The following is a 23810-nucleotide window of genomic DNA, read 5'->3' as shown; positions in this document are numbered from 1 at the left end:
TGGATTACTTCAAAACTAATAAAAATGTACAAATTGCGATTTAAAAACTGGTAAACTTATTTTTATTTCATTAAGAAAAAACCCTGAGTATAGTTCTTCATTTTACACTGGCTCATTAACCTTCTCCTTGACCCAATCGACAAACTTGGCTACCCTGGTGTAGACTCCAGGAACCTCCGCGCGGGCACATCCAATTCCGTACGACACCACTCCAATCTGATAGTAGTAAAAGTCGACACCATCTCGCTGTGGCAACATCAGTGGGCCACCACTGTCCCCTTGGCATGAGTCCTTGCCACCCTCCAACACCCCAGCGCACGTTACCGACTCGTCAAATTGCTTATCCGAGAATGCCTTGTTGATTTTGGCGTACAAATTCCGACACTCTCCGTTCGCAATGATTGGAATTTGCAGTTCCTGCAGGACATTAGCCGATTTGCCGCCCTCCTGGGTTCGGCCCCATCCGGCAACGAACGGTGTGTAACCCTCGAAATTCCGACTACGGATGGGATCGCTGATCGGCATACAAATGGGACGGACAGCGTCTAAAACAGTGAAAATTAAGCGATTAATATATGAATCAAATTAATAACGTTGTTACTTACCATTGAAAGCAACATCTTCCCCAAGATAAAGCAATGCCAAATCGGAGTGGCCATCTTTCTTATCATAGCTGGGGTGCATTTCCATCTGCAAAGGTAACAAAACAAAAACATCATTAAGAACATTGAATTTAAATAATAATGAACTGAAAGAAATATTTTTCTTAAATGGTACATATTTATAACATTTCATTGCTTTCTAAAAGAGCGAGATTTTAATAATAATGCTATTTTTTATATCTAAAATTAGAAATGCCATCAAACTTGACCTAAGGTATACATTTTTACATCAATTGCAATTCAATGATGATTTTTCGAAATTGATATATATAACACAAACAGAAAGATTGCCCAGATTTTCACATATTTTTCTCGACAACAAAAATTGATTAAAATGTACATTTTACCTGCATTATGCTGGTTAAATGAACGGTGGTAGGTCATTTGGCATAATGGACGTTTGGCATAAAAGTCGAATGGCATTATGAATCTAACACCAATTATTTCTCAAGATGATATTCGTTTTCACGTTTCTATTGAATCCCTTTGACGACATCAGGCCTATTTAGGAGTTATTAATTCAAAATGACACTTTATTCAACAATCATATGCTCTTCAATATACTAAAGCATATTAGAAAAGTTATTACCATTCATTTCAATATTAATTCTTTTTTTTTTAATTTCGCTATTGGAATAAATTTTTGCACTAAAAATTTGATGTATTTAGCACAAACTTACCATTCTTTCAAACATATGATGTTCTTTCGTGAAATACAAATGGATTTTCGATTTTTCTGTAGTTTTATAAAGCATATTAAATTGAGATTTTCTGAAAAATAAAAGAAAATTCAAAAGGGAGCTGATTCATAGTGGGGAGGGGATATTGTGAAAAAGGGTCCAAAAACAGCGAATTTTCGAAACTTTGGACGCTTATATTTCAGAAACAGTTATATATAAAATTATACTTTCTACGGAGAAGATTTAGGGGTAGTCGGGGCGGTTTGGCCAATGGGGTGGAATGAGCACCCCTTGAAAACTGCATAAATTCTTGAAATTTCATCTGATATAACATGCAACCCCAAAGCTAACAAGGAAATGTAGCAATAGACATGCTACAAGTCAGTGTTCTAAACTCAAAGAAAAATAAATAAATGAAGTTTGAAAAAACTGCCCATATTGCCCCGAATGGCTCTTTCAAAGTTTATAATTTTAAAATGATGAAATTTGACTGTTAGAATGATTTTAAAAATTTAATCTTTTCGCACGGAGTGTTCATAAATACTAATAACTTTAAAGTGTAGTGAAAAAAATAGTTGATTTTTTAGATTATATGAGATAATTTTACAACCAAAAATAGGGTGCTCATTTCACCCCATCGATAAAAAATCGACCCAAAAAATTACAAATTTTAAAAAAATTCCAATTTATTCGGTAATTTTATAAGACAACAGAAATCATACAGATCTAGTGTATTGATCTAAGAATTGTTGGAAATCACGCAAAAATCCTAAATTTCAACCAGGAAATGGACAAACATAGTACACATTAGTTTGTTACTATATGGAGCTTACATATTTGTTATGACGTTATGTATGTAAAGATGCTTAGGATTTGGAAGAATGATTACTTCAGCAAAGTTTAGAATCAAGGTCTATAAGCTGCATGTCTGCTTAATTAAAAAAAAAACTATCACTAGGAGGCGCTGGTGACCATCAAACATTTCACATTTATATATCTCTAGTTTGAGTTATATTAGAAGACTAATGCCTTTGGCAATGTTGTTCTTGCCAGTAGGAGGAGCTAGTGAGCATTAAAATTAAAAACTCCCATATTCCAGTATGAAGATCAAATAGCAGGCTGTGTTTTCAGTAAAGCTGCTAGTTAGCAGAGTTGCTCGCTGTCACTATCAATAAGTAAAAGTTGCTGATTTGTACAGGCCGACAGCGATACAAATCGGATCATTCCATATCATATCAACATCATGCTGTCTACTCCAAAATCAGTGCATTGATGGCGATAGATTTCAAATTTCTTGTCTCAAATAATGACAGCCATTGAGCTACTGATCAACTTTCCCGAAGACGCCATTCTTCTAAGTGGTCAGAGTCCTGAGATATTAGCAAAACAAAAGTATCGTGCTCACTAACGCCGCCTGGTGGCGGAATTCCGAATTTGAAGGATCACAGCATTTCAGCCCTTGATTGTCTAAACAACTTTGTCGAAGATGGTTTTTCTATATTTAATCTTGATCACGAGATATTTTATGTTGAACATGAAAAACCAAGGGCGTCCAAAGTACAACGAAACGCGACTACCGAAAGGTTAATTAACTATAAGTAAACAAGTTTCGCAATTATCTTGGAAAACCAGAACGTGTTGATAATTCAAAAAATCTTTTGCTCAAAGCGTTAACTGCCCATAAAGGCATAACTGTCCCATATGGAAAAAGTAGGCATTGAGAAAATAACGCTCAAAGATTGAAGTTTGCCATCTCATACAAACCTTCATGATTTTCCAGTACATTTCTGCATACCACATTCATTCAGCACCAACGCACAGATAACTCATTTTGCTTCTATTGATGAGCAAAAAATATAAACTTGAACATAAATCTAGTTTCGCAGTTGCTATTGAGATTGAAAGTTCAAATAGCGACTGTTATGCCTTTATTTTTCAATATGGGACTACACCAACTTCATATATTTCCACAACATTTTCAAACATTTTTTTTATTTTTATACGTAGGTATAGTGAAGTTTATATTAAAACATGAATTTAACGATGAAAAAAGGAGTTGATTCGAAAATCAATATGGGACAGTTATGCTTTTATGGACAATTAAAAGCTATCAGAAATCATTAAAAAGAGGGTGCCAAACATTACGATATTAATGTGTCTACTTCGGACATCCGATTGAAAGGAAGACGTTGATTGAAAAGTTCCAATATAAGAAAATGCACGAGAATCCCAAGGAATGTCGATATCAAACTAGTTTTAAACATAAAAATTGGGTTTAGGTCTATCCACATAAACAAGATTCGAAATATTTTATTGAAGTATTTCGTTCCAAGGAATGATTCTCCCAAAGATTATTGTGTCATCATATCCGACTTTCTTAAAAAAAACATGGTCGGTAGAAATTTTACAGAACAGAAAAGCAATTACTTTCCCATGATGTGAGAAATAAAAATGAAAGTGTTGTACCATCAGTGCACCAGATTCCGCTCATTTAAGGGAAGTTATGTGTTCAAATGTTTATTATAAAATAACTATTGTGTCGATCAAAATTATTTTTAAGTCACAATATAGCTCCAAGTATAGGTAATCAGTGGCAAAGTTAAAAGAATTGGAAAAACTATCGTAATAAAATATTTAATTGCTTTTGTTATTGTATCTAAGTGTTCCTATTTCCGCTCATGGTAAACAGATTTTGGGACGAACTTACTAAAAAATGTTTCATTTCAAATTTCGTTATTTATCCTGATATTTTTTAATGTCAAATCATTGCTACTACTGCAATAAAGAAGGCTGTATACTAAAATCAACATTTCTTTGAAATTTTGTTTAATTTTTTGCATAAGCGGTTATTGGAACACACAAAAATACCTAATGGTCCAATAACCGCTCACGAAGTCTTGTGTTTTCAATATAAAGAATTATTTTATCAAATGAAAATAATGTCAGACGACTTTATTTAAAAGTTGTTAGTATTGCTAGAATATACCCGTGCGAAAAATGTTAATTGTTGACACGAAAAATATTTTTTACATTAGTGAGCGGAAATAGGGGCATGAGCGGATACTGGTATACACTGATGGTAGTTATAATGTTGTCGAAGGATTTGAACAAACATGACTAATCAGAAGAAAACTGAATTGATAAGAATAAACGTTTTTTTTTTGTTTACATGTTACTTATGTTATTGTTTATTAAGGCTCCTTAACAAATGTTTAAGTTCAAACAAATCGTAAATATATCTGTTAGTTTTTCAAATTATTGTTTAAAACGAGGCAAGTGAAAAGGAAGGATACATTTTTCAGAAACTTTTTCTGTATTTCTCCTTCTGTTTTACATAAAAATCAATTTCATATTTGGTGATAGTATTTGGTCAATTGAGTCCGCGGCTACAAAGCAAAAGCATGCTGAAGGTGTCTGGGTTCGATTCCCGGTCGGATCTTTTCGTAATGGAAATTTTCTTTGACTTCCCTGGGCATAGAGTATCATCGCACCTGCCATACGATATACGGATGCGAAAATGGCAACTTTGACAAAGAAAGCTCTCAGCTAATAACTGTGGAAGTGCTCATAAGAACACTGCGCTTAGTAGCCGGCTCTGTCTCAGTTGGGACGTTAATGCCAAGAAGAAGAAGAAGATTTGGTCAATTGATTCTGTTGGTCGCTCCTAACTATGGATGTGAGAGGCGGAATCAATGATCAATCGGTCACTAGGTGGTCATGCGAAGTGGCATTTTTTTTTTGTTTCCGTACGGCTCGGTTTGTACGATTTGGACAGTATTTTTTATGGATAAATTCCTGACCCTGGAGGGATCTGTTCTGCTTTTTACCAAGCAGAATGTTACTATATAACGTCAAATGAATAATATATTTTATTTATTTTTTTTTTTTTTTTTTTTTTGCGGCGAATAATATTGTTCATTCCGGAATTCAAAAAGAAAAAATAAAAACAATTAATTATCAAATTATCTGTTTCCATCGCCAGCTTTTCAGGCGAATCCTGGCTTTACCTTTTCCAACCCCCAATTCCGTAGTACTTATGAGGGCGTCGGCGCGGTAAATGGCTGGGCATGGCGTACCATTGGTACCTCGCGTACCTGCAGGAATAAAATAGACCCCTTTGTGCGGTCCTTAGCCTCTTGCCCAGCAACTCCTATCCCTACCTCCTCGTGGTACTGGCCGGGGTACGAGTAACCTTGGGGAAGATCGGGTAACCAACCCCCGGTGGGAACTTTGGTCGTATGCTGACAGGGAAGGGGGGGTTTGCTGTTGCAAACCTGGAGCGTCTGTACTCCACGTTAGGAGCGGCTCACAACAGCGTCTGTTCCCCATGTCAGGGGCGGCTGATCATCGTCCGAGTGCCAGAGAAGGACTCTAAGCTAAACTGCGCACTATGGCCCTCCGAACATTTAGGGGGAATGGTCCTCCGGAAATCTAGGGGGTTGGTGTCAGGCCCTGCGAGCCAGCCGTAAAAACACATCAGCACAGGAACGTCAACGAGAGAATACGGACCGGAACAATCGGCAAAGACCACAGCGACGAAAATGGACTAGCGATTGGAAACTCGGTACGTGGAACTGCAAATCTCTCAACTTCATTGGAAGTACTCGCATACTCTCCGATGTACTGAAGACCCGCGGTTTCGACATCGTAGCGCTGCAGGAGGTGTGCTGGACAGGAGCATTGGTGCGAACGTTTAGAGGTAATCATACCATCTACCAGAGCTGCGGCAACACACGCGAGCTGGGAACAGCTTTTATAGTGATGGGTGACATGCAAAGGCGCGTGATCGGGTGGTGGCCGATCAATGAACGAATGTGCAAGTTAAGAATCAAAGGCCGATTCTTTAACTTCAGCATAATCAACGTGCATAGCCCACACTCCGGAAGCACTGATGATGACAAGGACGCATTTTACGCGCAGCTCGAACGCGAGTACGACCGCTGCCCAAGCCACGACGTCAAGATCATCATAGGAGATTTGAATGCTCAGGTTGGCCAGGAGGAGGAGTTCAGACCGACGATTGGAAAGTTCAGCGCCCACCGGCTGACGAACGAGAACGGCCTACGACTGATAGATTTTGCCGCCTCCAAGAACATGGCCATTCGTAGCACCTATTTCCAGCACAGCCTCCCGTATCGGTACACCTGGAGATCACCTCAGCAGACAGAATCGCAAATCGACCACGTTTTGATCGATGGACGGCACTTCTCCGACATAACCGACGTCAGAACCTATCGTGGCGCCAACATTGACTCCGACCACTACCTGGTGATGGTGAAACTGCGCCCAAAACTATCCGTCATCAACAATGTACGGTACCGACGCCCGCCCCGGTACAATCTCGAGCGGCTGAAACAACCGGATGTCGCCAATGCGTACGCGCAGCATCTTGAGGCAGCGTTGCCGGATGAGGGCGAGCTCGATAGGGCCCCTCTTGAGGACTGCTGGAGGACAGTCAAAGCAGCCATTAACGACGCTGCCGAAAGCGTTGTCGGATATGTGGAACGGAGCTCAAGAAACGATTGGTTCGACGAGGAGTGCCAAGAGGTTTTAGAGGAGAAGAATGCAGCGCGGGCTGCAATGCTGCAGCATGGTACGCGGCAAAACGTGGAACGATACAGACTGAAGCGGAAACAGCAAACCCGCCTATTCCGGGACAAAAAGCGCCGCCTGGAAGAGGTGGAATGCCAAGAGATGGAGTTGCTGTACCGTTCTCAAGAAACGCGGAAGTTCTATCAGAAGCTCAACACATCCCGCAAAGGCTTCGTGCCGCGAGCTGAGATGTGCCGGGATAAGGATGGGAGCATCTTGACGGACGGACGCGAGGTGATCGAAAGGTGGAAGCAGCACTACGATGAACACCTGAATGGCGCAGAGAACACAGGCACAGAAGGTCAGGACAGCGAAGGCGATGGCTACGTCAGCACAGCGGATAGCGGAAATCAACCAGCTCCCACGATGGGGGAAGTTAAGGATGCCATTCAACAGCTCAAGAACAACAAAGCCGCTGGCAAGGATGGTATCGGAGCCGAACTCATCAAGATGGGCCCGGACAGGTTGGCCGCTTGTCTGCATCGGCTGATAGTCAGAATCTGGGAAACGGAACAGCTACCGGAGGAGTGGAAGCAAGGCGTTATATGCCCTATCTACAAAAAGGGCGACAAACTGGAGTGTGAAAATTATCGTGCAATCACCATCCTAAACGCCGCCTATAAAGTGCTATCCCAGATTCTCTTCCGTCGTCTATCACCTATAGCAAACGAGTTCGTGGGAAGTTATCAAGCAGGTTTCATCGACGGCCGCTCGACAACGGACCAGATCTTTTCCGTGCGGCAAATCCTCCAGAAATGCCGTGAGTACCAGGTCCCTACGCACCATTTGTTCATCGATTTCAAGGCGGCATACGATAGTATCGACCGCATAGAGCTATGGAAAATCATGGACGAGAACAGCTTTCCCGGGAAGCTCACAAGATTGATCAGAGCAACGATGGACGGTGTGCAAAACTGCGTGAAGATCTCGGGCGAACACTCCAGTTCGTTCGAGTCTCGGCGGGGACTACGACAGGGCGATGGACTTTCGTGCCTGTTGTTCAATATTGCGCTTGAAGGTGTCATGCGGAGAGCCGGACTTAACAGTCGAGGCACGATTTTCACGAGATCCGGACAATTTGTTTGCTTCGCGGACGACATGGATATTATTGGGAGAAAATTTGAAACGGTGGCAGATTTGTTCACCCGCCTGAAACGCGAAGCAACAAGAGTCGGGCTAATGGTGAATGCGTCGAAAACAAAGTACATGCTGGTTGGCGGAACTGAGCGCGACAGGACCCGCCTAGGAAGCAGTGTTACGATAGACGGGGATACCTTCGAGGTGGTGGACGAGTTCGTCTACCTCGGATCCTTGTTGACGGCTGACAACAATGTTAGTCGGGAAATACGAAGGCGCATCATCAGCGGAAGTCGTGCCTACTATGGGCTCCAGAAGAAACTGCGGTCAAGAAAGATTCACCCCCGCACCAAATGCACGATGTACAAAACGCTCATAAGACCGGTAGTCCTCTATGGGCATGAGGCGTGGACTATGCTCGAGGAGGACTTGCAAGCTCTTGGGGTTTTCGAACGCCGAGTGCTAAGGACGATCTTCGGCGGCGTGCAGGAGAACGGCGTGTGGCGGCGAAGGATGAACCACGAGCTCGCTCAACTCTACGGCGAACCCAGTATCGTGAAGGTAGCTAAAGCTGGAAGGATACGCTGGGCAGGGCATGTTGCAAGAATGCCGGACAACAACCCTGTAAAGATGGTGTTCGCCACGAATCCGGTCGGAACAAGAAGGCGTGGGGCGCAGCGAGCTAGGTGGATTGATCAGGTACACCAGGACCTGGAGAGCGTGGGTCACAGTCGAGGATGGAGAGAAGCGGCCATGAACCGAGGGAATTGGCGAAATATTGTTGGCGAGGCTTTATCAAGATAATTGATGTAAAGCCAAATAAGTAAGTAAGTAAGTAAGTAGTTATGAGGGCGTCGCTGAGTCGGTGGTCTCTCATTAAGTAAGTGCTTCATCAACATTTCCTTCATCTATCCCACCTTCTCAATTTCTCTTAAATAAACAAATTTTGAGTGATTTATCAAACGTTGTGAATTGTCTACACCCTGAGAATTTGATACACTTTGAAAAGCTTAACAGGGAGATATATAAATAAAAATGAGTTTCAGTGGTGCGTTTTGCCCCAAGAAGCAGTGCATCGTGCCCCGCATGAATAATTATTCACACAAAATTTTTGTTTGAAAAAAGATAAATTTTTCAACAATCTACTTTAAATAAGGAAAAAAATAGCACAACACCATATAGGGTGTAGGCCCAGATAGCCGTAGCGGTAAACGCGCAGCTATTCAGCATTACCATTCTGAGGGTGGTGGGTTCAAATCCCACTGGTCGAGGATCTTTTCGTAATGGAAATTTTCTCGATTCCCAGGGCATAGAGTATCATCGTACCTGCCACACGATATACACATGCAAAAATGGTCAATCGGCAAAGAAAGCTCTCAGTTAAAACTGTGGAAGTGCTCATAAGAACACTAATCTGAGAAGCAGGCTTTGTCCCAGTTGGGACGTAACGCCAGAAAGAAGAAGAACCATATAGGGTGGGGGCACAAACCAACTAGGTTCGTATATTTTCACGTTCGTTTGGTTTTCACGTAGGCAACAACATTCATCCATCAATAGTCCTAATTTTGGACACATATTGATCCATGTTATAAACAGCAAACTACTTTACAAATATCTGTTAAAAAAAAAACTCAGTTATGTTTTTAGTGTTCCATATCTTATACTAAATTAAAATTCGCACCGTCAGTTTGCAATTTTGAACCTAAAAACAATAGCTGTGTTCAACGAGCTGCTCGAACTTGGTTGCAACCACTTGCGAGTCAGCTTTTGGTGTTCATTGAGCCACTCCAACCTACTTCGAGTCGCTCGGGTTTGTGTTCATTGAGCCGAGTCCAACCAACTCCGAGTCGCTCGAAACAGGTTGGAAGCTAGAGTCCGAGCTAGTTCAACCAGCTCGAAGTAGCTCGTGTTTTTGACGTTTAAAAACGTAAACATTGAAAAAAAAAGCAAAATTCCGAAGCGATACGGATTGTTAAGTGCGCGAATTTTTTTTTCACGTGGAATTCCGGTAAATTAGTAAAAAGAGTAAAAAGAGCGTTCATTGAGAAAGCAGCTTGGAGTTGCTCGAAGTAGCTTTGACAGTTATTTGTTGACAAAAAATACGAGCTAGTACAACCAACCCCGAGCAAGTTCGATCAAAGTCATTGAACACAGCTAATGAATGCTGAGAGTATGGAACAAACTGGTCAGAATATGGCGCTGTCTTTCATATGGAACTTGCACGGTACTTGATATTCATCTTTCATAAATTTGTCACCTCCAATTCCCATTTACAGTTCACTGAATCATAGCGGCAAGAACCTACTCACCTTCACTACGGCAACATCAACGTGGTTCGTTTCAGTATCGGTTGATGTGTCATGCTCGCCTAGACGAACCGAAGAGCTAGAAATGGGAAGACAAAATTGAATTTCAAATCGTGTCATCATCCAATATTGACCCAACAAATCTTACAGATCTTTGCGAATGCAGTGAGCCGCAGTTAACACGTGACGGTTGGTAATCAATGAACCGCCGCATTTGAACGAAACTTCTCCGAGAGCATTCTTGTATCCGATCAAGGCCATCCACGGCCAGCCATGTAGGGCAGCCGGAACTCCACCGACAACGCGGTTGTGCTCTACTTTACTGTATCCGCATCCGGTAGCGGGGGTGGGTAGTGTCGTTAGAGCATTATTCTTTGGTTGAGTTGGACCTTCGGTGGATGGAGCTGGAGGAGCAGGAGGTGTTACCGTTGGCGGAGGAATTGGAGGAGCTGGTGTGTAAGCTTCTAGAGGACAACATACATTCGGCTGTATGTAGTTGCAAATTGCGTTCGATTGTTGAATGAACCTGACGTATTCGGGATCTTTTTGCCGTTGCAAGAATTCATTCAGTAATGAGGGGCATGCTCGTAAACCTGTGAAATTAAACTGTGTTTAACGGGTAAATCGGAAGATGACTAACAAATATCCTTACTAATGCAATTTCCTTCTTTATTATCCGGTCCAATGCAATCAGCTAGACGGATGGGGGCCAACGATGTAGGGGCCTGCGTCGTGGGCCTTGGAGTGGTGGTAGTTGTGGTAGTAGTTGTAGTGGTCGTCGTCGTCGTTGGTACTTCCACGAAAGGTGAACGAGTTGTCGGATTGGGATCATACTGCACCCCATCGGTACAACAGAGTACGGGATAACCTCCCGAAACTCGATTGCCACAGTTACGTTGCGACGCGACTAAGAAATTCACAGTCTGTCTGCTCCTATCGTACTGATAGAGGCGCACTAAGGTGGGGCAATTCGGCAACGACTGACAGACTCCTATTACACCGTTTGGTGTGTAACATGATCGAGCTGTAGGAATTGATAAAACATTAAATATGTAGAAAAATTTAAGAATCAATTTTGCGTTTGTCATTGGCAGTAGTTCGTGTAAGATAACCATTTATAAAGATTTATATACTTAGTTGAAAAACCATCTCTCAAGACCTTAGTTTTCTCCATAATAATCGACAAATCATATACTTTGTTAAGAGAATTGTATATTTTTGATTTTCATCTTGACCTTCGTTTCAATTTACTAAGGCCCTAATATTAGTAGGGACCTAAAACTCTCCAGACGTGTTATACCATTGTGACACGTGCCAACAGCATATAGGGTATCCGTACTATTATGGTGGAACTATGCATGATGTTTAAATTTAAGTCTTATTTCACTATCCAAAACCTAACTATTGTCGTATTTTAGAATGTTACTGTCGTAGATTGACAATGTAAGTATTTTGATTATAGATCAGTTTTTTTTTATCTGAGACAACTAATTGCTAAATAAGAATTGAATAATAATTGTTGATATCAGGATACCCATTAACCCGTATAGGCCTGAGTGACAGAAAAAATACAAAAACTCTCACCAGTGCGCATCGTACCTTCGTACTGTGCGTACACGAATTCTCTCTACTCTTGGAAGTTTCAAAAACTACCTATACTGCCGTTATACGCTTAATTGTCCCATGTTCCAAAATATGCAATTGAGAAAAACGCGTCCACATTTAACACATTTGGGCCTCGTATTGACCAGGTGTGTGGTAAATTAAAATAAAATCTTTACAATAGTATAAATAACAGAGTGTTCATAAGAATCAAAAGTTTATATTATAGGAATAAAGTAAATTTAGCAACAAAATTCTAAGTGGGACTGTTATGCCTAGAATTACGGAGTTTTTGGTGAATTTCTACGCATAACAGTCCCACTGATAGTAGTGACCAATTCTGGGCTAAGCATACTGCTGTAGATGATCGGTCTTACGTATATGTAAATTGTACCGAATGTAGAGGACGTATATCCTCAAGACTATGTTAAGGCACCTAATGAAAGCTAAGGTTTGATATGTCGCTAGATAGGTCTCAGGACCGCCAATATAATAGCCTCTTCATCTGGGGAAGAGGGTAACCAAAAAAACCTGTTATGTTATCAAGTCATCCAAGAACCTTTGAATTACCCTTCTTTAGCCTTGATTTGGGAATTTATGAGGTTTGATGTTACCAGCTTGGTTTCAGAACCGACAGTTTAGAGGCCATTTCCCCCAGAGAACCGGGAATTCGGAACACTCCGGCATGTGGTGAAGTCATTCAAATACATTTGAACCACCTTTAGACTTGATTTGCAAATTCATAAAAATTGATATGTCACCAGCCAGGTCTCAGATTCGCCAATTTAATGTCCACTTCCACCAGTGAACCGGTATTCGGAACAACCCAGCATGTAGCCAAGTCATCCAAAAACGGCCGAGCTATTTTTATTTAGACTTGCTTTGCTAAATCATGAAGTTGATTTGTCGCACGCCATGGACTCGAAATTAAAGTGGTTACCGATTCGTCAAATGGGATTATTTCAGTACTCCCCGTGATGAATCCAAAATTACGGTGAATTTCTAATCGATGACTGCGGCTCCAAAAACTTGAAGAATTTTGTGATTGACCTGATTCAACTGAAATTCATTGAAAAACGGATGGGAAATAATATTTTGATATTGAAAATTTCAATAAAATTTGACGTTACACACTACCAAAAAATCATGTGATTTACGTCTTTTGGGATGCACATAAAAGAAGCGAGCCGAATGACGTAAATTTGTGTCAATTTTTAAATACGTTAGTGTCTGATTCGGGAAATGTCCATCACAGTTCCATAGTTTTCGTGTCCTTTAACATGTAAAATTACTTTTTTTGTTCAATACATCTTCAAGGACACGTTTTTGTGTCATTCCATCACTTACATCATGTATTATTCAGTCAAATCCAAAATTACGTCCACTGTAATTTTCATTATTTTTAAGAGTGTAGGTTCGCATGAATGATGAATGCATCCCGATAATACAAACACATAACACATGTTGTATTCCACATAGGACGTAAAACCAGCGTAACAAGATGTTCAAAACGATTTTCCCAAACACCAGCTAGTTCAAAGACAACTGAATATTGTGTTCGAGAGCAGCGCAGCGAATTGTATAGTGTGACAATTATGCGTAGAAATACATTAGTGGGACAGTTATGCGTGGAAATTCAACAATGGGACAAATTGACTTGGCTTGCTTTTCATTGAGTTTCCAAACAAAGTTAATTTTTGATAAGTGTTTTCTAAAACTATACGTAAAAATAAACTGTTTGATGACAAAAAGTTAAAATGCACAAAAAGTAACATGGGACAATTATGCGTATAACGGCAGTATATCAATTAGGGGATCTGGGGGTATTATGCCCATAGGGGGCAAAACGCGCCACCATCGATTTGGACGAACGACGTGTTTTAGAATGCTTTTTTTCACCCTAAATCATAGAAAATGGATACACTGAGAGGCAAAATAAAGTGCCCACCTCACCAGTTTTCGAATTTCTCTCATTGATTTGGTTCACATTAAAGTTATCACACTTAAATCTTTTTTGATATTTTATTTTTGATATTCTTTTAAAGTTGCACTTACGAAATTTTGATAAAAAAAAAGAATTTTACTCAAAGAAAAAGAAAATCAATTTGTATTGAAAAAAAATAGTGACAAAATAAAGTGCCCACTTCCTTCTTGGCCCCAGAAAAGATGATTTAAGAAAAATAAAAAGCAATTTAATAGTTAATGTGTCCTCCTTTGGCCTTAAGGACTTGCTGGAGGTGTTTCGGCATGCTTTTCACCAGGTTTTGTAGGTGTTGTGGTTCTAGTTCTTCTCAGGCGCGCTCCAAGGCTTCAAAATAAATATTTTTGTTGGTAACACCAGTTTTGTCAACCCTGGCACGAGAATCGCCCACAAATTCTCGATGGGGTTGAGGTCTGGGCTTTGGGGAGGCCATTCCAGCGGTTTAATCCAACAAGACCGGAAGAAAGACTTGGTCTTCTTGGTAGTATGCTTCGGGTCGTTGTTCTAGAGAAATATGAATTTCTCTCAAGGCCCGTCTGGATCAGCGAAACCTCCACATTTTCCTGCAAGATGTTGATGTAGGAATCTGCCGTCATTATTCCGTCGGTTTTCACAAGGTTTCCTAGTCCACTCCATGAAAAATACCCCCAGACCATCACATTTCATCACATCACACCTCCATGCGTCACCGTTCCTTGGATGTAGCGCTCCTGAAGCTCGAGCTGTTTAACCGAAAGCGGCGGGCTCGTGTGTGGTGCAGAGCGCCACATCCAACGAACGGTGAAGCATGGAGGAGGAAATGTGATGGTCTGGGGGTGTTTTTCATGGAGTGGAGTAGGAAGCCTCGTGAAAATCGACGGAATAATGACGGCAGATTCCTACATCAACATCTTGCGGGAAAATCTGGAGATTTCGCTGATCCAGACGGGCCTTGAAGAGAAATTCATATTTCTCTAGAACAACGACCCGAAGCATATTGCCAAGAAGACCAAGTCTTTCTTCCGATCTTGTCGGATTAAACCGCTGGAATGGCCTCTACAAAGCCCAGATTTCAACCCCATCGAGAATTTGTGAGCGATTCTCGTGCCAGGGTTGACAAAACTGGTGTTACCAACAAAAATATTTATTTTGAAGCCTTGGAGCGCGCCTGGGAAGAACTAGACCCACAACACCTACAAAACCTGGTGAAAAGCATGCCGAAACGCCTCCAGCAAGTCCTTAAGGCCAAAGGAGGACACATTAACTGTTAAATTGCTTTTTATTTTTCTTAAATCATTTTTCTGGGGCCAAGAAGGAAGTGGGCACTTTATTTTGTCACTATTTTTTTTCAATACAAATTGATTTTCTTTTTCTTTGAGTAAAATTCTTTTTTTTATCAAAATTTCGTAAGTGCAACTTTAAAAGAATATCAAAAATAAAATATCAAAAAAGATTTAAGCGTGTTAACTTTAATTTGAACCAAATCAACGACAGAAATTTGAAAACTGGTAAGGTGGGCACTTTATTTTGCCTCTCAGTGTACAAATACTTTTCCCAATATGTTTTCATGTGATATTTCTCAACCAAATCGAAAAAAAAACGTTTTTCGCTAATTTCGTTGCACTTTTCTGCGATTTTCAATGTCATTTTTCAGGTCGATAAATAACTAGATTTCTGAAACTATTACCGAGAGCCAACTTGTACACTGTCATTGTTTGTATTACATGCAAAACATATGTTGAATTTGTCCAAAATAAGCTTATTGAAGGACCTAAACTTTAATCAACTCACGGGGCAAAACGCCCACCCCTATTTCATAACACCAAAACAGCCGTTTGAATTCAAATTCTACCAAACGTAATGCCACGTTCAAGTTACGCAAAAATTGGAACCTTACATATGTATATTTTTCACATCAGCATGTATACTATTATTGAACAAAAACATCTGAACGAACGCCTGGATGTATGCAACCTATAAACAAGCATGATTGTGTGCGTTAGTTTACAGCATGGCTAATGCCGAACTCAAGCGGGGCGTTTTACCCCGCAAATCAAAACATTTGCAGTTAAGCAAGCATTTTTTAAGAACTAATTCATAAACCTCAGTGCGCATCGTACCTTTGTGCTGTGCGTACACGAATTCTCTCTGCTCTTGGAAGTTTTTTCAAAAACTACATAAAGCAATAAAACAGTACCGTAATTTCGGGTGAAATTGATCATTTTTCACTGTTTTCTTGGTATGCTTTCTAAAATATTATCAATACCATACAACTTAATGCAGGAAAACAAGTACGACGGTGAACCTCATTGGCTCATGTACCGAAATTTTTTAACAAATGTGATATTAGTGCCAAAAATCAGCTCTAAAATTAAAAATCGGGGAATCCCATTCCGGGGTGAAATTGATCACTTTCCAATGTTATTGAAGTTAGTTTTGAAATCAACTTTACATACTTAATTTGGGCCTGCTGAATCCAAATATGCTTGCCAAATTCTTAACGATACAATGTTTATGGAAATAATCAATAATTAAATTTCAAGAATATCGCGAAAAACGCCTAAATGTAGGCAATTTCCAAAGGATTTTCCTACTTTGTAGCAGAAAATTGAATTTTTCAACAGAACGAGCAAATTGATAAGAGTTTTGATAATAAAATCTGTTTCGGAGATATATTTTTAGCATCCTCACAAACTTTCAGGTTTACACCATGTCCAAATCCTTGTTTAGAACTAAAAGTTTATAGATGATAATCAATTTCACACCAAATTTGGTTCCAGAATTTTACAATATTTTCATAGAAATAAATATTCTGTGGCACAAAAAACTTCACTATACACAATTAGACATTATTTAAGACAAAACACGTTCATTTACTATAGGTTGCAATGTACTTGGTGCACTATTAGTAAGAAATAAAATCGCGTGACACGGTGATCAATTTCACCCTACTGATCAATTACACCCGAATTTACGGTACTTTTCAGTGCTACAAAAACAGTACTTTTCAGAGCTAAAATTAAAAACGGTACTTTTCAGTGCTACTATTTTTAATACTATTGATCCCTTTACGATCCTTGTTTGGACCCGTGCCTTCGATTTTTCGTTGGACCCGTTGGCGAAAGCTAGCGGTGGTAATCCTTCTTGGACACCGTCTTGGGAAAAAACCTCTCGAAGGTCACGTCTTCTTTCGTTTATTAACTTAACATGGTTTCAACAACAATGAAGGGTGAATCTCTGAATTCACAACTTCCTTCCGAAAAAGTGGGATTTAAAACTGTCACTAAACGTGGCAAGAATGGAAGAAAGGACGTTTCCCCGGAATGCGAGTTTTCTTCCAAGGGTGAAATGAATAATTGTATTGAAATGAGCAATCCGTTCGATGCTCTAGACAAATTTTCCGAACACCAAATCGAAGCAGCCTCTAGCCCTGGTTCTTTGATTCAAGTGAGGAAGCAAAGAGTGCCGCCTATCGTGGTCAGTTGTTTCGAATTTGGGGTATTTAGGCAGGAGATCTTGAACTCCATCAGAGGAATCAAGGTTTCCTTCCAAATCGCAAAGGAAGGAGACTGTCGCGTTTTGCCGGAAACTCTTAAACTTCTTCTCAAACATCTTGAAGAGACGAAGTAATTTTTTTTACTTATGACGACAAAACTGAACGTTTGTTCAAAGTTGTCTTGAAAGATATCTTAAGATCAAGAGATCAAAAATGGATTGAATGATTTACTTGGATTTTCCCCAGTCCAAGTAATCATTATGAAAAAGAGAACCCAATCTGGCATTCTTAGGAAAGGGCTTTCTCAAGAATATTATTTAGTTCACTTTTAAAAAAGATCTAAATAATATTAATGCTTTAGAAAAAGCTAGACTTATGTTCGATGTCCATGTGACATGGGAACATTTTCAGAAACCTGGAGGAAATTTCCAGAACCCACCCAGTGCCGTAGGTGCCAAAAGTGGGGTCATAGTACAAAACATTGCCGCATGGATACTGAATGCATGATTTGTGGAGGTTTTTCTCACGCTAAAGACATCTGTCCTGTGAAGGATGATACCACAAATTATGTATGCGCAAATCGCGGGGGCCATCATAAGTCTAACTTTTGAGATTGCCCTTCGAGTAGGCGAGTCGGCGAGGCTCGTGCCAGGCAGATGAACGGTGATGTTTTTCGTTTCCGGAATTCCCCTGGTAGGGTATCGAACAATGCTCATTTTTCAGTTAACGATCGCTTGATTAAGAATCATACCCATCAGGTGGATTTAATCATGCTCATTCACAAACTAATTTTGTTCCGTCGGATAGCCGTTCGAATCTTTTAATTTCAAGGAAAATCCTATGCCGATATCGTAGCAGGTAATTTAAACTCCTCCCATTTTCATACTACGAGTAACCGTTCTAATTGTATCAAATCAAATGTAAAAACCCTACCGTCACTGAAAATTTCTATTTCGCCTCTTCATCTACCAAAAATCCTAACGGAAAATTATCAAATAATTTACTGATTTTAATTTTCTAATTGAACAATTGATTTGATGCAATGTTCAAAACCACCACTATGACTGAAGCAGTCCAAGTTGGTGTAAAATTTACAAATCAAATTGTTATTGGATTACGTTTCTCTAATGGATCTAAATAATAATTTAAACATTTTAAATTGGAATGCTTGTTGGTAAAGAAAACGTTCTGTTTAATTTTCTAACAGCTAATAACATACATATAGCAGTTATTGCTGAAACTTATTTGAAACCTGGATCCAAACTTTTTTGTATATCGTAATGATCGACTTAATGCGGCATGTGGGGGAGTTGCAATCATCATTCGTAGGCTTATAAAACATCAACATTTATCGTAATTTGAAACTTTAAGTGTTTCTTTTGAAACATAGCTTGATAAATATACTTTCATAGCTGCCTAATTGCCTTTTCAATGCTCTGGGCAGCAAGTTAATTTGATCCAAACTGACTTACAAAAATTGAATTGAATAAGTCAATTTTTTTGTCATTGATGACTTTAATGCAAAACATCGCGCATGGAATAATTCGCAAAGTAATTCCAAAGGCAGAATTGTATTTGATCAGTGCTCTTTAGGATATTTCTCAATTCAATACCCTGATAGCCCTACATGTTTTCCTCTTCTAGAAACCTTTCTACGATTGATTTGGTCTTAACCGACTTGGTCATCTTTGTAACCAACTGGTTACTCATGCTGATTTTGATTTTGTTCATGTCCCTGTTACATTTCAAATATCCCATGAAGATATTCTCAATCCTATCAGCTCCACTTTCAATTATTTTAGAGCCGACTGGAATATATATAAAACATATATTGACTCTAATTTTGATTTCTTTACAAACAAAACTTGATATTGACAATGCTCTTGAAACTTTAACAAATTCCATTTTTGAAGCCAGATATCATGTATACGCGCTTCATATCAAGAGCATAAGATCAGCTTGCCATCACATCTGCACTGGCTCATGCGCCGTCTCATGAGAAAATCTCAATGTGACAATGCATTTGAGCCTCGCAGGCAAAGGTTTCAGAAGCAAGGAAAAGGGATTAAACTATAGATCAAACTGCCCGTAGGCAGTTTCAAAGGACTGACGTGGTTCAACGCGGTTGAGATTCTAGAATTTGAATTGAAAAACTTCGGCTGGCCACCGAAGAAGCATCGGCATAGACCAAAGTCGTATGCTTCCGTGGGGCTATTGTACTAGGCAAACATAGCTGTATAAAAGTACTCCTAGTAGAGTTACATATTTCTCAGGAGCATAGAAATGTACTGACGAGCCTCCAACCAATCCGTCTCTCAGCTCATAGGAATCCTAGTGTGCTGCGCTAGAAGGAAGCTCACGAAAATTCTAAAAGCGTGCTCTCGGGGGAACTCGTCTCATGCGCTGCTCGGCGCTACGGCGCACCATCGGTAGCCAAGTTGTGAAACAACTGCTTAGTAACGAAAATCCTCTACAACTATTTTCGCCTCATTATGCAGGTGTCTAGATGGTCTGCATGATATGGTCGAAGACTCGCGATCCAAGAGTTACAATTTCAGTTCTCATTGTAAACTTTTGTAATCACTTCAATCATTGCGCTGAATTTTAAACAGCACATGTGACGGAGCGCATGAGACCGCAGTGAGACACATCTCAAGAAAAATGAGGCGCACCAAAAAGGTCTCACAATGTACAGCGCGCCCGTGAGCTTTCAAGCAATGAGGCTCCTTCACCTAAGGCTACAGCACGTGCACAGTAACTCTACACCTAGTAAGCGCATGTGACGAGCCTCACGAGATGTCTAATGAGACTCGCTCACTAAGATATATTTTGTAGGGGAAAAGCACCAATTTTCGACCCATTCATACGATTTCAGCCTACTTTGTATGGAAATCCGAAAATTGGCACAGAATTCTTGTGGATCGAAAATTAGTGCTTTTCCCCTACGTATCTGCATCTCGTGTCACACATAATCTGTGAGCTGCGATATGAAATATCGCATGGCACACCAGTTGCAATACCAAAATGTGAAGTCCGTGAAGGAAATTTAAATCCGTGATTATAGACGATGATCTTAGACTCTTGATCCGTCTAAAAAACGTGAAAAGAAGGTAATTTTCACGCACTTGCGATCCTACTGAGAAATTTTTGTAGCAGGATCTGCAGAAAGAAATTGAAAAATGATTTTCACAATTAAAGAACAAAAATTGTGACAAAACAAATATTTCTTAATCTAAAATTTTGAAAAAACCTCAGAAGCCAATACCGGCATTGATTGAGAAAAACGAATTATTACTAACTAATTGCGAAAATGCTTTTTTTTTTTGTTCAGGACTTACAAGTCCAATAGAAAGTTACTCAGGACTTTCAAAACGTTTTATTAAATTCATAGGTGACTGATTTGCAAGAAGTGAGAAATGTAATTGAAAAATTCATAAATATGAAAGCCCCTGGCGATGACGGATTTTTTTTACATCCTCATCAATAAACTTCCATAGAGTAGCTTATTATTATTAGTTGATATATTTAACAAATGTTTTCAGTTGGCATATATTCCTGACAAATGAAAAATATCTAATGTTGTACAATTTGAAAACCAGACAAAAATTCTGCAGAAGCTTCTAGCTATCGTCCAGTCAGTTTGCTTTTCTCAATCAATAAACTTTTTGAAAAGATCGTTTTGAACAAAATGATGGTCCACGTCAATGAAAATTCAATTTTTGCCAATGAACAGTCCGGATTCCGACATGAACATTCGAACACTCACCAACTTTTACGTGTAACAAATTGTATTCGTTTCAACAAATCTGAATGCTATTCAACTGGTCTTACTCTTCTAGACATAGAAATAGCATTCAACAGCGTTTGACAAAAAGGCTTGATTGTAGAATCAAATAACTTTAATTTTCCAACATACATATAGATGTTTTTCCGCAACAGTAAGTAAAAACATGAAATGTTGGTGATTTTACTCGCACAATCAAGTATATGTCGCTAAAATTAAAAGTAATATGTGCATTTTTGACAATTTTCAAGTTTTTTCGTGAGATAGTATATGGTTCGAACTTTTGCCCCGCTGATTCGAGGTTTTGCCCCTATTTGGGCCAAAAATGGTTTTGCAAGAATTTATGCAAAAACTAATACATCTCGGAGCATTTTAATAATAGGCCTAGAAACGATTCTCACCAAAAAACGTGTAACTTTTTCGCAAAATTCACTTCAATTTGTTCACTTAATCCAATTGCAAAGTATATGTAAAGTTTAGATTTTCGATAGTTGTTAAAACTTCTACACGGCTGGTTGGCCGCAAACAGGATAAATCAGAATTGAAGAGTGTCTTCTGTTGTGTCGAAATGTCATTGCAATTGGCTAAAACTTGTAGAAAACAGGGCCAAAAGATCATAAAAATTTGGTATTGAAAAGTACGTCAGACGCTAGAGAATGATATACGGCACAGACGCATGAATAAAGCAAGTCATATCGAGCTAATATAGTTTTTGTATGAAATATTTTAGCCTTTCCTTAGCCTCGCGGTAACATTTATAAAGCAAAGACATGCTAAAGGTGTGTGGGTTCAATTCCTAACCGGTCCAGGATCTCTCCGTAATAGACATTCTCTTGGCTTCCACAGATAAGATATACGAATGGAAAGTTTCATTAGATAATTGTGGAAGTGCCGATAGAAGTTGGCTTCATCCCAAAGGGGGTTGCTATGTTAAGAAGAAGAAGAAACAGTATTTATGAAAAAATAATTTTAAAAAATAAGCTTTCTTCTTTTACTTTTTATATGAATGCTTTCACATTTCACGTATATTCACTGAGTATTATTCTTATCGTCACCGGACGGGACTCGAACCCACTACCTTCAACATGTTCATCTTGTATTGCTGTGCGTTCACCGCTTCGTCTATTGGGAGCCTTCTTCACAGGCATCTACGTAAACCTTTGAACAAATCATCATTTTCTTCACACAGCTTAGAAGCTTTAAATTATCCAGTGGTCAATTAAACAAGTCAATATCAATTTTGCTTCGTCATTAAATGCACCGACTGATCAATCAAATGGGTACGTGATCCACACAACTCTCTTCCGATTCTGTTTGCACTGCTGGCTGGCGGTCAAACATTCTCAAAATACCCCTTCCGTTCATTCCATTACTGTTGTAAACTGCTATAGAACATGTACGCATGTAGAATGCATTTAACACAGCTGAGCACCTTTTGAATGTCACTCAAGTTCTTCGCCTTAAAAAGCTCCCTTACAGTTATCATCAAGGTCGAGACGCCGGCAACGCTCGAATACACGAAAGACATCATTTATTGCGATAAAGACACGAACCGGCTTTACGTTGAAAATATATCCACTTCTTCGTCAACACAATTGAACACTGGCAAATTTGGTTACCATTCACCATAAAACTAAATCCGGGTTTGGACCTTGGCATTTATTTGAAAGTATTTCCTTGATGATCTGTTATTCATATTTTTGTTTGACATATTTGCATAAAAAATAAAACCACTGCTTCAAATAACTGTAAAACCGTTTCCAAGAAATTCACTTCATACCTTGTGGATATACACTTTGAACTGCTAAAACAGTGAATATAACGAGTTTGAGGATCCACATTTTCTTATTTTTGATACACTAAACCGGATTTTTGAAACTTCCTGTTAATCACATATCAATATAAACCAACTAAACACTCTTAGAACTTTCAGTTCTTATTCCCTCAGAAGACGCGGCGAGACTAACCTAACCCGTTCCTCCAGTATCAATTTTAAGCAAAAACTATAAACGAATTGCGGATCGCAAACAACTGGTTGTCGTCACGCACAAATACATTTGCGCGAACTTGCTGGCTATCTCAGTCATAAGCATGCTAGTCAATTAGCAGTCTCGGTCAGGTCGTTGAGGGAAGGAGATCAGCGCAAAAAATGAAAACAAACCTCAATAGCTACCTAGGTGGACACGATGATGACGATCCGATAGTCAGAGTTCACACCGATGACGATCGTTATCAACTATGCGGCGAGCACGATCACCGGTAGCCGAGATTGGAAAAATGAGATTTTGCGAATCAACAATGAGTCTCGTGACGGACAGGAAACTTCCTCGGAGGATGCAAATTTATGACTTGCGATACATACATAGGCACAACAGGACGGGAAAAATTGGAATCCCCGTAGATTTTTTTGTACGCGCTTGCCATGTTTACAGTCATTCGAGGAAACTAGATCGCGGAAACTATAACTGTTTCCTTTGCTAATTAAATTATGCAGTTGTTTCATTCTAAGCAGCAGGGAAAACCCCGGATGAGGTGAACTCTTGTTGAGCTTCTTTTTCCCATGGACACTTGAATAATTACGACATGCTCTGCTGTTTCACACACCGGAACAATTGGGGCACGCTGAAGACTTTGTGTGTCCAAACTTGTAA

The 23810-nt window shown here is 39.6% G+C and overlaps 1 protein-coding gene across 1 annotated transcript; it reads right to left on the bottom strand.

Moving 5' to 3' along the window:
* Nucleotides 1-33: 33 nt before the first annotated feature.
* LOC5573598 (venom serine protease Bi-VSP) lies at nucleotides 34-23128 on the bottom strand. Its single transcript, XM_001654682.3, has 6 exons — nucleotides 22940-23128; nucleotides 10970-11341; nucleotides 10466-10910; nucleotides 10321-10396; nucleotides 606-690; nucleotides 34-545 (listed from the first exon to the last, which is right to left on the bottom strand). The coding sequence occupies exons 1-6, from the start codon at nucleotides 22998-23000 to the stop codon at nucleotides 103-105; spliced, it is 1482 nt and encodes a 493-aa protein (XP_001654732.1). The 5' UTR covers nucleotides 23001-23128; the 3' UTR covers nucleotides 34-102.
* Between the last annotated feature and the right edge of the window lie 682 nt (nucleotides 23129-23810).

The sequence above is a fragment of the Aedes aegypti genome, chromosome 3 (assembly GCF_002204515.2).
Source record: "Aedes aegypti strain LVP_AGWG chromosome 3, AaegL5.0 Primary Assembly, whole genome shotgun sequence".
NCBI lineage: Eukaryota > Metazoa > Arthropoda > Insecta > Diptera > Culicidae > Aedes > Aedes aegypti.
Note: the sequence above shows the minus strand (reverse complement) of the source record. Positions and strands in the feature narration are given on the sequence as shown.

What these genes read in the sequence shown, in the direction of transcription:
- LOC5573598 (XM_001654682.3), bottom strand. Translation starts at nt 23,000, where the DNA reads ATGTGGATCCTCAAACTCGTTATATTCACTGTTTTAGCAGTTCAAAGT. An exon ending in TTGATGTTGCCGTAGTGAAG is followed by an intron (nt 691 to 10,320) that starts GTGAGTAGGTTC and finishes TTACCTTTGCAG; the next exon opens with ATGGAAATGCACCCCAGCTA. An exon ending in GGAAGATGTTGCTTTCAATG is followed by an intron (nt 546 to 605) that starts GTAAGTAACAAC and finishes TCACTGTTTTAG; the next exon opens with ACGCTGTCCGTCCCATTTGT.